The sequence below is a fragment of the Phoca vitulina genome, unplaced genomic scaffold (genome assembly GCF_004348235.1).
Source record: "Phoca vitulina isolate PV1807 unplaced genomic scaffold, GSC_HSeal_1.0 scaffold21, whole genome shotgun sequence".
Taxonomy (NCBI): domain Eukaryota; kingdom Metazoa; phylum Chordata; class Mammalia; order Carnivora; family Phocidae; genus Phoca; species Phoca vitulina.
In genome coordinates, this window is record NW_022589724.1 from 20,264,928 (window position 1) to 20,281,311 (window position 16,384).

At 39.4% G+C, this 16,384-nt stretch overlaps 1 protein-coding gene across 4 annotated transcripts in view; it reads left to right on the forward strand.

Moving 5' to 3' along the window:
- The first annotated feature begins 1,936 nt into the window (after positions 1 to 1,936).
- CNTRL (centriolin) overlaps positions 1,937 to 16,384 on the forward strand; it is an 85,023-nt gene continuing 70,575 nt past the window's right edge. For all 4 annotated transcript variants that reach the window (XM_032418144.1, XM_032418145.1, XM_032418146.1 and 1 more), the window contains exons 1-4: positions 1,937 to 2,050; positions 9,668 to 9,909; positions 11,977 to 12,107; positions 15,355 to 15,485. In XM_032418144.1, coding sequence (XP_032274035.1) covers positions 9,699 to 9,909; positions 11,977 to 12,107; positions 15,355 to 15,485 — 473 coding nt within the window. In that variant the 5' untranslated portion in view covers positions 1,937 to 2,050; positions 9,668 to 9,698. The remainder of the gene's footprint in view (positions 2,051 to 9,667; positions 9,910 to 11,976; positions 12,108 to 15,354; positions 15,486 to 16,384) is intronic.

Genomic DNA, 16,384 nt, shown 5'->3' on the forward strand with positions numbered 1-16,384 from the left:
CGGCGAGGCATAGCACTGAGGTTACACAATAAATCCAATTCTCTGGTGGAAAAGAGAAAAAGAAATGAATGTCAAAACAAACAAAAAACGATAGAACTGAACTTCAGCAACGTACACATTCCAAACTAACAAATATCATCTAACGTCAATAAAAAATGGATACATCTTCCTTTTAAATTTAAAATCTGGAGCTTTTCAGGAATTTAGGCTTGTTCTACAACTCCAAGGGCTTCCTTCTGTGTTGCATAAATAGTGGGAGACAGGTAGGGAACATCATTCATGTAAATGTGAATGTGAATAGTGCCCCCTGTTGGAAGTCACCCGAACTTCCTATTGAGGTGAACCCACTTCTGAGGAAAAACTAGAAGTGCCCAATGTGGCTTATAATATGGCCTCTCTTCCACCTTCTTCTTTTTAGCTTCTTCACTCCAAATTTTTGCACCAACTATAATGATCTACTTAACAACCAGCTGATTGTCATGCTCTTTCTTCCCCCTTTCCTGGGGTTTGCACAAGTTGTTCCCTTTGCCAAGCAAATTCTTCCCCCACTGTCCTACACCTTGACTAAATTCTTTTCCTCTTTCAGGCCTAAGATGAAATATCACTTCTGGAAAACCTTTGCCTAATATTAAAATAACTAAAACATATTGAGAATTTACTATGGGGCAGGTACATCTCTAAGTTCTTTCACAGGCATTAATTTTTATAATTATCAGGAAAACTGTAGGAAGTAGGTATGATTATCCCGTTTCATGGATGAGGAAACTGAGGCACGGGTAGAGGGAATTTCTAAAACATTGTTACAAAGATGGGACCATGAACTCTCTGATGGTTAGAAAGGGATTGAGAGCAAATGGTTAAGAATGAGGGACTGGATATCATAATGAAGTTAAGCATTGTGCTGGGATGGGGATCTTTTGAGCAAATGAGTTGTTAAGATTCGAAGATTATGGTAAAATAGAGGTAGTGGCTGCACTGGAGATTTCTGGAGATGGTGAAGCCTCTGATGGTGACACGGTTCAAGCTACAAGCTGGGAAATAGGAGGCTGGGGTGGAGGAAGGTGTCCTTGAAGATGTTTTTGGTTTTTCTTTAAGATGTTATGTTTGTTTATTTAGAGAGCAAGAGTGGGAGGCAGAGGAAAAGGAAGAGAGAGAATCCCAAGCAGACTCCCCGCTGAGCATGGAGCCCCACTTGGGGCTCGATCTCACCACCCTGAGATCATGACCTCAGCAGAAATCAAGAGTCTGAGCTCAACCGACAGAGCCACCCAGGTGCCCTGACGATGTTTTTGTTTTTAATGCACAGTATCTGCTAAATTCTCTTCAAATTAACTGCTGGATGGATGCGGTGAAATGCAGCACTTTCAGGCAAGCCCTAACTCAAGTTTCCTCAGATGCTTCTTGCTTTTGCTTCTGTCCCCAAGCAGAGGAATATTCTCCACAGCCCACGGGAACATTCGCTGCCGGGATTCCCAGTCTGGTCTCGCTCCCTTAACCTCAGGTGGCGGCTGAGTCCAAGCCCAGCGCTTCATCCACGTCTGGCCTCACTGGTCCCTGAAGGGGAGAATTCGTCTCCGAAAATAGGCCGCGCAAGGAGAAGCTGCTGCCAGCGTCGGAAGAGCGGGAGCTTGGCGGCAGCACCAAGTCTGTCTCCTCAGGTCGGCCTCTGGCCCAGCCCGCCCCCCGCAAGAGCGTGTCGGAGCCTCGGCGTGAGGCAGCTGCGGCTTCGCCTCAGGGAACGGAGATGGGCTAGCCGGCGGCTGCAGCAGGAAACCTCGCCCCCCACAGACTCCACACCATCAGGAAGCCTCGCGTCCCAGAGTACCCGAGGCAGAGGCGGCAAAGGCGGCGGGAAGCCCGGCCCTGCCTCCTCAACGGCTCCGGGAGGGGCGTGGCCGCAGCAGGCCCCGCCCACGCCGCGCGCGCGGCCCCCAGGCAACCGGCACAACACAACAAAATGGCCGCTGCGCTGCTGGACGCCTAGAAGGAAGAAGCTGCGCGTCTCCAGCCCGCCTCGTCCCGCGGGCCTGCTCCGCTCGGCTCCCTGGCGGTAAGTGCCAGGCCTGATCGAGGCCGTTCTCGGGCATCGGGCGGAGCCGTGGGGGGCCGCTGGCGAAGGCGCGAAGGCCTGGACCGAGCGTGGGGTGGGCCGGCTGGGGATGGAATCGGGGGCGGGGGCGTGTTCCTGGGAATTGGGATTGGATGAGAAGGAGGGGAGGGCCCGGAACGGGCGTGGAGAGGAGGATGAAAGAGGGAGGTTTGGACGAGTATTGAAAAGGTTACGGGTGGGGATGGCGGGGGCGCTTGGGGATAGAGAACCGGAATGTGGGGGGGGTGTGGGCGTTGGGGGTGCGGCGCCGAGAAGGTTGGGGGTCCCGCCACCCAGAGGAGGAGGGAGGGACCGGGGTGTGCCAGGTGTCTGTGGGGAATGAAAGGGATAAAGAAGGTTTGGGTGTCCTCACGAGTGTCATGGTATTGGACGGCATACAGTACATGGACAATGATGAAAGTTAGGATATGGGGAAGAAATGTTAAATGGAAGAGCAAATATTTTGTTGTATAATGGTTAAAGGATGGGTGAATTTTCATGTCGAAACTTGGGTTCAAGTCTTGATTGTGCCACCTTTTAAGTGTTACTTAACCCGCTCTGTGACTTTGGGCATCTTCCTTAATCTTCCTGAGCATGTTTTCTCGTTTGTAAAAATAACTGCTGATTACCTTTGAGTCTACACTATGTGTCAAATTCAGTTCTAAGTCCTTTGCATGTATTAACTAATTCAGAATTTAAAATAACTTGCATGAGAGCCATCTTCAGTTTAAAAGTGATGAAACTGAGGATCAGAGAGGTTAAGTAATTTGCCTAATGTCACACAGTAAGTGGAGAAGCAGGATTTGAACTGGGGTTGTGTAGTCCCAAAACCCAAGCTCTTAATTCTCAGTGAAACACTGCCACTAGTAAATGAGGTTAATAATTCTGACCTTACACATCATCTGTAAGAATTTAAATTTGCTAATGTCTTTAGAGTGCTTAGTACATTCCTCTTTTCATCCATTTAACAAATATTTCTTGTACAACAAACAATAGAATCTCTGCCGTATTGTAGCTTAGAAGCAAGCAATAATCAAGTTGTTGTACAAATGATTAATTCTAATTGTAAGATGTTATTGAAGGAGACCACTTGGTGCAAAGACCGTGTATAATAGGGAGATGTAATCCTTTTGTGCATCTTGAGTGTAGAAACACTGCTTTCTCAGTTCTATTTTTAAAGCCTCACAGTTCTTAGTGCATAAAAGTTACTCAATAAAATTGAATTACTGAATAAATAAATTAATGGGAAGAGATGGGCGGCATTGGCCTTTAGGATACCTGAGTAGAATGGAGAGAGATATGAGAGGAGAAGTCAGGATATTAATAGGATGAAGACGGACACGGGGGGTCAGGGTGTTAGAAAGGAAAGGTTAGTAGTCAAGCAATCACATTGGGATGAAGAGGAATGTGTAGAGGTTTGGCTATTTTGTTGGAGGAGGAGAATAATTTGAAGTCAGAATATTGGAATGGATTAGGATGTCAGGATATTTGCTGAGATGAGTAGTTTGGGGAATCAGGACGGATATAGAAGTGTTGAGGTAGGATACTGGAAAGAACTACAGATAAATGGAGACTAATACAGTGTTAGGAAATTTGGACAGAATTTGTGAGGAAACTTGGCAATGAGAATGGGATGAAGGATAGGAGGCAGAGCTTGGCAAGCACAGGATGGGAGGATTGCCTTTGGTGAGGAGTGGGAATCAGCATATTTGAAAGGACTAGAGATAGTTAAAGCGTAAGGTATTTAAATGTGTCAGAGGGTATGGGATGAAGTAGAATTGTAGGGAAAGTACTGAGATGTGAGGAAAAGGCTACGGGATGGAGAGGGATATGGAGGTCAAGAAATGGGGATGGATATTTGCATATTGGAGTGGACTGGGAAGAGAGAGGGAGGGTTTGGGGATAATGGAGGTCTGTCTTATTTGGAGAAGATCAAAGAAGATGGAAAATTAGAAGTGTGAGGAAAGGCTGAATAGAGGCGGAGGTATGGTCTCTAGTAAGCTATGTGTCAGGGCAAGGGAGTGACAAGATGGATGGTGTTTTCTGACCCATCAGAGTCACATGACTCTGATAATACCCTCATTCCAGTAACTTTCTCTTGCACTGCAAACCCCTTTCTGGGCCTTCAAAAGACGTCTTCAGCTCTGGACTTTTTTGCTTGTTTTGTTTTCTCTTTATTCTACCTCTTCATACACTCTAGCCCTACCCCTCAGCTGTCTTCTTTTTTTTTTATGGCTTGGTCTTTATGTGATTACGAACTACATCTAGGGTCAGACAATATCCCCATCTCTCCCTTAAAATTGTAGTTGACCATTTACTACATCTAGGTGCTGGTCTCTGAAATAATGTTAGCCATTCTCAAACACAGCCCAGTTCACTATTACTGAGTTAGCTATTTTATGAGATTGTAATATATATCTGTTGTTTCAGTGACCAAGCCTTACAGGAGCTATGGCAGCCCGGGGCGGGGGAGGGGGGAATCTGGGAATGCATTGTGCCTTTGGAACTATCACTTAATCTTTCATGTTACAATTCATAAAAGAAAGGAATTGATCTAGGGGCACCTGGGTGGCTCAGTCGTTGAGGTCTGCCTTCAGCTCAGGTCATGGTCCTGGGATCGAGCCCCGCGTCGGGCTCCCTGCTAGGTGGGAAACCTGCTTCTCCCTCTCCCGCTCCCCCTGCTTGTGTTCCTGCTCTCGCTGTGTCTCTCTGTCAAATAAATAAAATCTTTAAAAAAAAAAAAGGAAAGAAAGGAATTGATCTAGATTTCAGAAATCCATTCTAAAATGTTTCTTAAAATCTATAAATGAGTAAAGCAGAGTTTTTCTGATCAAGAGAGGTGACAGAGGACCTCATAATAGTCTAGTGAAGCACTGAAAGGTCTTAATCATTAGGATGTTATGAGGAGAATTCATGATGGTTTAGTATTGTAAGAATTTAGAGAGAAGACTAAGATGTGGGATACAGAATAATTGCATTGCATAAAAATATAAGATGTGCTTCTTTTTTTAGCCAAGAAACTAAAAAAAAATATAAAGCATATCTCTGTAGCATATGGCAACATCCTATTATTCTAATTATATAATTTTCTATCCTGTTACAGGGTAGGGAAAGATATGTAGAATTGAGAGGTGGTCCCTGTCACTCCCCTTTTTTATTTTTTTAATCTCCTGCCTTTATGAAAACTACATATAATTCAGGAATAAATATATTTAATTTTATTTGTTTATTTATTTATTTACTTATTTTTATAATTTTATTTTTAAAGCACATGCCTCTTAACTATCCTCAAGTTTGAGTATATTATTCTTATTTAGAAAGAGACACCCTTACAGGTCAGTACAGAATCAGTATTACTAAGAGATTTGTTTCCATGGGAGAGTGGTGTGATAGTAGCGATAGAAGTTTTTGCCACACTTGGGAAATTAGGACCAAAAGCATTGTCACTGGCATAAAGAGCAGTTATGTGAATTGGAGGAGGCTTTTCTGATCTATATGGATAGTTTAACATGAAAAAATGAAAGAGAAAGTAAAGACACATAGAAGTTTGCAGTTTATTTTTTTTTTTGAAAGATTTTATTTATTTGACAGAGGTAGAGAGAGCACAAGTAGGCAGAGCGACAGGCAGAGGGAGAGGGAGAAGCAGACTCCCCACTGAGTGGGGGGTCTGATGCTGGACTCGATCCCAGGACCCTGGGATCATGACCTGAGCCGAAAGCAGACACTTAACAACTGAGCCACCCAGGCGCCCAGAAGTTTGCAGTTTAAAGTGAACTGGACTGTTGGCACAAGGCAGTTGGCCATATTGTAATGTAGAACTGTGAGATGATAATCACTTTTTAAAAATTTTTATTTAATTATGTTAGCCACCATACAATACATCATTAGTTTTTGATGTAGTGATCCACGCTTCATTGTTTTCGTATAACACCCAGTGCTCCATGCAGTACGTGCCCTCCTTAATACCCATCACCAGGCTAACCCATGCCCCCACCCACCTCCCCTCTAACACCTTCAGTTTGTTTCTCAGAGTCCATAGTCTCTCATGGTTTGTCTCTCCCTCCGATTTCCCCCCCTTCATTTTTCCCTTCCTTCTCCTAATGTCCTCCATGCTATTCCTTATGTTCCATAAATAAGTGAAACCATATGATAATTGACTTTCTCTGCTTGACTTATTTCACTTAGCATAATCTCCTCCATTCCCATCCATATTGATGGAAAAGTTGGGTATTCATCCTTTCTGCTGGCTGAGTAATATTCCATTGTATATATGGACCACATCTTCTTTATCCATTTGTCTGTTGAAGGGCATCTCGGCTCTTTCCACTGTTTGGCTATTGCGGACATTGCTGCTATGAACATTGGGGTGCATATGGCTCTTCTTTTCACTACATCTGTGTCTTTGGGGTAAATACCCAGTAGTGCAATTGCTGGGTCATAAGGTAGCTCTATTTTTAATTTTTTGAGGCACCTCCACACTGTTTTCCAAAGTGGCTGTACCAACTTGCATTCCCACCAGCAGTGTAAGAGGGTTCCCCTTTCTCCACAACCTCTCCAACATTTGTTGTTTCTTGCCTTGTCAATTTTTGCTATTCTAACTGGTGTAAGGTGGTATCTCAATAATCACTTTTTAAAAACAAATGTAGTAGGTCTTTGTTCTCTTCAAACTAGTCACCTTAAGAAGATAGATCATGAGTTCAATGATGCTATTATATTAAATTTTCTCGTTTTCCTTCAGGAATTGTCTTACAGTATATGCTATCTGTTGATCAAGGTCATTTCGTGTCATTTATTCTGGTCTCTTTGTGTGAGGCACCATGCTAGGCTCTAGAGAGCAAATCAAACATGATCTGGACTCCAGAAAACTCAGTCAGCAATATGACACAGTAATGAAGACACGGGCTTTGAAATCAGATCAGGATTCAAGCCTTGGATTAACCAATTAGTTATGGGACTTTAAACAAATTACTTGACCTTTTAATCTTTAAAGGGGGAGATGATAACACCTATTTCGTGGAATTGTTATATTTGATCCTTCTAATGTAATGATACAGGTAAGAGCTTATCACAATATTTGACAGATGGTAAAGTTAATGTTCAACCTGGGAAAATACTAGCTGAAGTGATGGGTCTGATTTTCTAGTGAGATGTATAAATAATTCGGAAAGCAGGACCCAAAGAGGAATTCCAGACATGTTTTGGGTAAGGTCAGCATTCCTAGAATGACTATATCATCATGGAAAGATACTACATCTCTTATTTGTTGGTTAATTGATTGACTATATTAATGGCACCTCTCTTTTCCATGTATTAAATATGTTCCAACCATTTAACAAATAAGTTTCTTCATAATCCCGGCCTGTATAATAATACCTATATACTTGTGAAGGTGTTCACACATCAAACCATTATAGTATCTTGTTCTAGTACCACTTTGTATAGCATTAACATTGGAGCTGCCCAAAATCTTTGCATTGAAAACTTTTCTAAAAATTAAAGATTTTATTTACTTGAGAGAGAGTGAGCAAGAGGGAGAGCACAACCCAGGGTAAGAGGCAGAGGGAAGGGGAGAAGCAGACTCACCCTCTGAGCAGGGAGCCCAATGCGGGATTCAGTCCCAGGACCATGGGATCATGACCTGAGCCGAAGGTAGACACTCAACTAACTGAGCCATCCAGGTGCCCCAACTTTTCTAAAAATTAATTTGTGTTTTGTCTTCACATTTTAAGAAGGGAGAATAGGGGAGATTATGGATATTGAGCAAAAATAGGATCATTGCCTTGCTGAAGACCTATCCATTTTATAAGATTTTTTTCTATCTAAAAGTTTGTCAAACTTACGATTTTTGCAATGGTTGTACTTATAAAAGTAATTGTATATTATGAAAATTTTTTTTGTATAAACCTAACCTTGCACATTAGGACTCTTGGTGTAGAGGACTAATACTGCACAAGAAGATATCCTTTTGTTGTGGTACTAAATAAGTGCATTTTATCAGTTCTTCATGAGTAATTCATGAGATAGAATTAATCATCTGCTTTCTGCTAAGTTCTGCCCTAGGCCTGGAATAAATCAGTGAACAATATCCCTACTTTCATGGAACTTACATTCTACTAGAATAGTTATGTGATTTGACTTACAAATTAGTTTGAGAGGAGAACTGATTCTCATCGTTACTATAGCTAGCATTGTGTCTGACCTAGTCATTTACCATTCTGGGCTTTAATTTTCTTTTCTGAAAAGTAAAGGGATTTGACTAAGATCCCTTTCATCAATAAGTGCTTTCATTCCTTCTGGAAGACCTAAACTTCAACAAAATTGATTTTGTGGACAAGCAACAGTAGACATGCAAGTTTGAAGCGATCAGATGTTTTTCAAATAGCATTAGACAAATCTGAATGCATACCAGAAGCATAATGTTTAACGAAGAAGGCAGATATAAAAACTATTCTATGATTTCATTTACATAGAGTTCAAAAATAGTTTATCGAGTGCCTGCCTGGCTCAGTTGGAAGAGCATGCGACTCTTGATCTCAGGGTTGTGAGTTTGACCCCCATGTTGGATGTAGAAATACTTAAAAATAAAAATCTTAAATAGTTAAAAAAATCTCTGGTATTGGAAATTAGGGTAGTGATTACCCATGTATGTGGGTATGTGGAAAGGGGGTATAAGGTGGCTTCTCGGGGGGGGGGTCTGGTAATATTCCATTTCTTGATCTGGATATTGGTTGTATTCACCGCATAAAAATTCATGGAGCTGTACACTTATAATTCGTGCGTTACTCTATATGGGAGGAATGGGGGAAGTGATAAATTCAGTTTGGACATGTTGAGTTTAGGGTGGCAATGAAATACCAAGTAGGCAGTTGGAAACAGGAGTCTGGAACTCAGAGAGAGGTTGGATTGAAGATATAAACATCAATATACAGGTGACATTGGGAGCCATGGGTGTGCATTAGATTGTCTAAAGTAAGATTGGAGAGAGAATAGAAGAGACTTGAGGAGCTCTGACATTTGAAGATTGAATAGAGGACTGTGAGCCAACAAAGGAAGCCAAGGAGTGGCCACAAAGGCAGGAGGATACCAGGAGAATGTGGTGTCCCAGAAGTGAAAGAAGAAACTTTATCAGGAAGGAGAGAGTAGTTGTCAGTATTAAATACTGCTGGTTGCCAGACATTTCCAGCTTCCTACATGCTAGGACCCTTTGTGGGTATGAGGGGTATTGTGACTATTTTGGTCCAATAGAGAAGAGAAATGACAGGTAAGACTTCTGGTGGGAGCATGTGTCAATACAAGAGCCTCTGGAGGTCTCTTTTCCCTCCGGCAAGTTGATCAGCAGTGTTTGAAGCAGTGTCTGCTCCCATCGGCTTGGGGTAGTATGGGTCCTAGCATCTATAGCCTCTGAGTCATCTTCAGAACTCTAGAAATAAGGGCGCTTAGCTGGCTCAGTTGGTAGAACATGTGACTGAGTTCAAGCCCCACTTTGGGTGCAGAACTTAAAAAAATTCTAAAAGTAGATTAATAGTTTTGAGAGCTCTAAAAAATTAACCTTGTTAAATATGCTGAAAACTCTTACAGGTTTTGATGGACACCCGGCTTTAGTCTTGCCATGAAGAAAAGTTCTCAACAAAAATTTTCCAATGCAAAGATGCCACCATCACCTCACTCTCCTAGTCCACCATCCCTTGTGTCCAGTATGAGATCTAGGTCACTTTCACCTCTAAGTGGATCTGAGACTCTTCATTTTGGAGGACAATGGAATGAGCAAGTTGAGATTACAGATGAAAACACGGTGCTTTTGGACTACCAAGACCATAAAGGTAATGCTTTTTAATCTAAGAATTTGAACACATACTTTAGAGTAGAGATGGAAAATTACCAAACTTACACTTTTTGTCCAAGAGAAATATATATCTTTGTACTAACATGACCTATTGTTTATACCAACAGAAAGTATGTAAGGACAGTGGAGGATGAAGGCTTCTGGGTGAGGGTGAAGCCGCCTGAAAGGGTTTGGCAAAGGGAGTTTCCAGAAAGAGGAAGCTTTATTTCCTATGGTGCAAGAGTACCTTAAAGCTCATATGCCAAATTTACCATCGTCCTTGGTTAGAGGAAAGCCTATCTGTTCACTTCAGAGTGGAGTGCCTTATTCAGTACAAAAATGTAATCTACCCTTGGGCTAGTCCCGTCTGCTTATTGGCAAACTGCTTATCGTGTCCCCCTAAGGGACATGTATATGTTCCTCCAAGGTTTTGTTTTTATTTTTTTTCTTAAAAGCAGTCTGTTCATGTGGAAATCTGTTTTCAGAAATACATTCTTTTTTTCCAAGAGACGATTTAATGAAACTGAATGTGAATGAAAACTATGTGATTTCTTTGCTAAGTCATGAAATCACAGCTATCTATCTGCTCAGTTTTGATTACTAAACCTTATCAGCGATTGAGTTTAGACTATGCTCTTGCTGTCAGTTGTACACTGTTGACTCTAATTTGATTAATATTTTAGAGTATTAGTCATTTTCTTTCCTAGAATAGCCCAAATTAAAGGAAAAAATAATTTTATTTTGAACCAAAATAAATGTAATATTAACTTACTGTAAATAATCATAGGGACACTTTGTCGTACAGCCTGGATCTGAACCCAGGGTTAATTTTTTCTGACTCCTAAAGAAAGAATTTTCTTTTTAGAGCTGTGATTGTAAAATGTAAGATGGCTTTACCTTTCCTAACCTTAGGACAGGGTGTGCTGTCCATCAAGTTAGAACTTTATAAAATATGTTGTGTTATTCTCTGTTTAAAAGAGCAACAAATTTGAGTTTCTCACCATAAAAAGAAAAAAAGGATTTTTAAGAATTCCAGTGTTTCTGAAGTTTAGATTGGAATTAAAAAAAACAAACCAACCAAACAACCAGATTAGTGACAGCTTATTTAAAACAAAACAAAACAAAAAACTAGGTAATTTAGCACTGTAATAAATGGATAACCATAAAAAAAAAAACAAAAAAAACCCAAAAAACTAGGGGGCGCCTGGGTGGCTTAGTCCGTTAAGCCTCCCACTCTTGATTTTTGGCTCAGGTCATGATCTCAGGGCTATGAGATCTAGCCCTGCTTTGGGCTCTGCTCTGGGTGTGGAGCCTGCTTAAGATTCTCTCTCTCCCTTTCTTTCTGCACCCCTCTTTCCCCTTCCCTCTCTCTCTCTTTCTCTCTCCTTCTCTAAGGAAAAAAAGTAATATCAAAAACATTGCTAAAACTTCAATGCTGCATGTGATTAAAAGTATAAGTTTTGGATTCTTTTGCCTGGGCTCAAGTCCTGGATTTCCACATCATTAGCCACGAGATCTTGAGCAAACTATTATCATTTTTTTTTTTAAAGATTTTATGTATTTATTTGACAGAGAGAGAGACAGCGAGAGAGGGAACACAAGCAGGGGGAGTGGGAGAGGGAGAAGCAGGCTTCCAGCTGAGCAGGGAGCCAGATGCAGGGCTCAGTCCCAGGGCCCTGGGATCATGACCCGAGCCGAAGGCAGATGCTTAATCGACTGAGCCACCCAGGTGCCCCTATAATTTTTTTAAATAAATGGGAATAGTAGTTTCTGTTTTAAGTGTTGTACAAATTAAATTGTAAGTGTAAAGCATATAGCACAAGCTTGGCACAGAGCTAATATTTATAAAGTATAACTTACTGACATTACTATATATGTATGCAATTATTATAATATAATGCTATATAAAGTAAAATATTATTAAAACATTGCAATTGGAACTAACCAGCTGTTTTTATATTTGCATGGCTTAAAAAAAATTTTTTTTTTGTTATATAACATCAAAATAATTTGCTTTTCAGAGATGTCCTCTTTTACTGATGATGATCTGTTTTTGTAATTTCAGAAGCTGATTCACATGCAGGAATCCGATATATTACAGAGGCCCTTGTTAAAAAACTTACTAAACAGGACAATTTGGCCTTGGTAAAGTCTCTGAACCTTTCACTTGCTAAAGATGGTGGCAAGAAATTTAGGGTAGGTTACCAGCATTGTTTTTTAATTTTTCTGTGTTTTAAAACTGAAAATTAAAAGATTATATTAGATTTACAGTAACATCTCATCCTAATGTCACCTAATTTATAGCAGACCTTGTATTGTTTCCAGTGAAAGTTCTGTATCGGAAGTATGACATCTTCAATTCATAAGCTCCTATTATTTTATACATTATTGGATTCTTTCTAGAGATGGGGTTGGCAAACTATAGCTTGTATGCCAAATTGGGCCTGCTGCCTGTTTTTGTAAATAAAATTTTATTGGAACACAGCCATACTCATCTGTATACATATTGTCTGTGGCTGTTTTTGCAGTATAGTAGCAGGGGTAAATAGTTGTCACAGAGACTATATGGCCCATAAAGCCAAAAATATTTACTATGTGGCTTTTTCGAGAAAAAGTTTGCTGATCCCTGCTCTGGAGTGTTTATTACTTTATTCGTAAACTATACAACATGAACACATTGTAAAAGACAACTTAAACTTTTTAATTGGAAAAAATATAAACTTAAAAGCCTAATACATTAGTCACAAACATTAATTCCAGAAGGTTGAAGATTTAATGAAACCAGAACAAAACCCACAAAAATGCTATAGAAGTATTAGGAAAGAATATAGGAGAGTATATTTTAGAATCTTAGAGTTGGGAAAGCCCTTTAGGCAAGCACTAACCCTAATGCCACAAAGAAAAATATTGACAGACTTAGTGTACATAAAGATTAAAGTGTTTAATGAAAGATATCTTTTAAAAAGTTAAACTGTCAGGGAGTGTTTTCAACATTTATAACAATACCCATATGCTATAAAGAGCTTCCACAATTCAGTAAGAGAGATAACCCAATGGAAGATGTGCAAAGGATATGAACAAGGCATTCACAAAAGTATTATAAATGGCTAATCATAACATGAAAATATGTTCAACTTTATTAAAAAAATATGAAAACAGTAGTTTGATACCATTTTCATTCTTGTATGTCTAATGGACAAGAATTAAAAGGATTATTTCAGTGTTCAGAAAGGTGTGGGAAGTGGATATTATCATATTTTTTAGTGGGACATATACATTGCTCCTGCATTTTAGAAAGACAGTTTGATAGCATTTATCCAAATTTCAAGTGTACTTATTTGACCCAGCAATTGAGTTTATACTTACTGAATTTATACTTACCAACCCAGCAGTTCTACTCCTTGATGTCTGTTCTACTGATATTACACGCACATGTATCCAGAAGTATCTATATAGTCATGTTTATTAAGCATTATTTAAAATAGAAAAATTGGAAATAACCAAATTTCTATCAATAGGGAATCAGTTAAATAAATTATGGTCCTGTAGACCATGAAATACTGTCAAGTTTCTTAAAAAAATAAGTTAGAGCTCTATGTATTAATGTGGGACAATGTCCACAGTGCATTTAATGAAAAAAAAAAATTCTAAAACATTTTGTGTAGTAAGGTCTAAAAATTCTGTTTTTCTATTTGCGTATATATGGATGTAAATGAATAGAAAGATACAGATGTTTATACGTCAGCCTCTTAACAATGGTTACCTTTGATCAGTGGGATTTTTTTACAGAGGCCTGGGGGCTTGATGAAGAGAGCTTCTTACGTTTTATTTGAAATTTTTTTTAGAATATATTTATGTCTTACTTGTGTAAATAAAAAGGAAAAAGGAGACATTCTGGAGTTTACAAGTTGCAAAAATGAAATCAAAGTACTAAATATTTACTGTATGGTTATTATATGCCAGGCATTATGTTAGGCTGTGGGAAAAGGTACACAGGTAAATAAGTTTAGTTTCTGATCTCTGGGAACTTAGAGCTTCCTAGAATGCCTGGGATTAAGAGGAGAAATAGTGAAGGGGAATCAGAGAGAGAGAGAGAGAAAGCACACACAGGAGAGGCATATCCAATGAAGAAGTCTGAAGGGGCTATTAGAACAGAAGATCTAAGTGTATGATGAATGGAGGCCAAAGGAGGGAGAACTTCAAGCAGGAATGGATGATATAAAATGTCACAGAATCATAAACTAGGACGAAAACTTAGAAGTCATTTGGATTTGGCAGTTAAAAAGCCCTTCTATTTCTCAAACCAACCGGGCCGTGTATTTTTCTACTCTACCTGTTATTCTCTGCCCCGAGAATTGTTATTAAGGTCTCAGTTCAGTGTACTACCTCTGTGAGGCCTTCCCTTACCACCCAGTTGCCATTAGCTACCTTCTCCGTGACTCTCATTCTTTCTGCCAACAAATGTTTATTCAGTGCCCACTCTGTGCCAGGCATTTATGCTTACGCAGTGAACACAGCAGACAAATCTGCCCCGTCAGTGCCTTGTAGGCTGTCACATCACGTTATCTTTATTTTCTTGTTAGTACACTTCAGTGTCTGAAAATGTTATTTATTGGCTTTCTCTGTGAATGAAAGCAAGAACCTTGGTTTCCTTATTCACCAATGTATTTCTAGTATCTAGAACAGCCCCTGGCACATAATCCATGTTTGATAAATATTTGTGGAATGGATGGATGAATGGCAATCTTGGAGAGAACTATTTGAATACATAGTAAAAGCAGAAGGTATTTTGCCTTACCAATAGAATAAATGGAAGGCAGAATGAGCAAATATACACAACTCCTGTGAGAGTGTGGTCACCAACAAAGGAGCTAAAATGATAGCTTGATAGGAAAACAAGTTTAGCATGAGGTGATTTGTTTTGTATGAAAGAGGTTGAGCCTGTCGAACAAAGGCTGCTGTAGCAGGGGAGTTGTCTAGTTCACTGGTGTCCATTGCCTGGCGGTGCATCTGGTATGTAGTAAGTACATAATGGGTATCTATTGAATAATGAGGGGAAGATCCAGGAGTGAAAGAGATTAAAGATGCAAGACCGTGACGGGAGGGGTACATGAAGTTATGCAAGAGCATAAGTACCTAGCTAAACTTCGAAGAAGGAGAGGAGGGAGGGGCATAGAAAAGTTGAAGTGGAGGAAAAGGTGAGGTGGAATTCTTGTTGGATAGTCTTGATTTCCTCGATACATAGGAAGTGTTGTCCACTGAGGGGTGAGGAGAGCTGCTATTTCTGGTTGAAGGAAGCTGTACCAAGGGATTGTCCAGGAGAGCAGGAAGGGTTTATTCTCTGGTGACTGATCACAACAGCCCCTGATGCACATACATACATGTTGTACTTTATGTCAAGGCATCTGTCATATAACATATTTACTCATTTATTTCCAAATAGTATATCGAAAATTTGGAAAAATGTGTTAAACTTGAAGTACTGAATCTCAGCTATAATCTAATAGGGAAGATTGAGAAATTGGACAAGCTGTCAAAATTACGTGAACTCAACTTATCATATAACAAAATCTGGTAAGTAAATACTTCTTTAGGTAGCATTGCAGGGTTGTCTTTGCTAAAGAGGTAGATTAATGTTGCCCACATCACTGAATTGAGAGTCCTTGGAAACAGCAGGTGCTTGGATCCTCATTCATTGCTAGTCTAACCCTTCACATATGATAACTGGTTTCTTGTTTTGGCATTACTAAAGTACAGAATAATATCTTTCTAGCATTATTACAGGAGATACATGAATACCAAATTTTATTTTAATTCCATTTTGACAGGAAGTTTTCACAGATAGAGTCTTTGATCCACTGCCTTATTACATTAAGAAAGTTGACACAAAGCAGAGTGTTTTAACCCTGTCATTTTGATCTTAACGATGTTTCAATGTATTTTGATCCTATGTGTTTATCCTGATGTTCTTTGTTCATTGCTGTAATACACTCAGTCATGCTTCCACTTCATTATATATATTACTGTGAGAAATAAACATAATAAAACTGACAGTGGCAAAAACCACACATAGAAAACTTGTTATAAACAAAATGATGCAAATATTGAATCTTGAAAATCTTTATATCTGTATACTTCCCTCCACTTTAGACTTGGAAGATACAGTGGCCAACAAAACAAAACCACTAACAGCGGCAGAAGCTCTAATATGGCAAAAAATGAAAGGGGAAAAAAATGGAATCAAATCCTTAATATAAAGTTTGTATAAAAAATAACTGATCCTGATAAAAATAATTTCAATAAAATAAACATGAAAATAAAGAAGCTTGGAAATATTTGCCCATAGAAAATTTACCATGGAATTAAAATGACAATTAAATTGTAATCAATTAAATTGACAATTAAATTGGGAAAATATTTCATCAATGAAAATTCATCAATATGAATGATGTTTTATTGATCTAACTATTCTG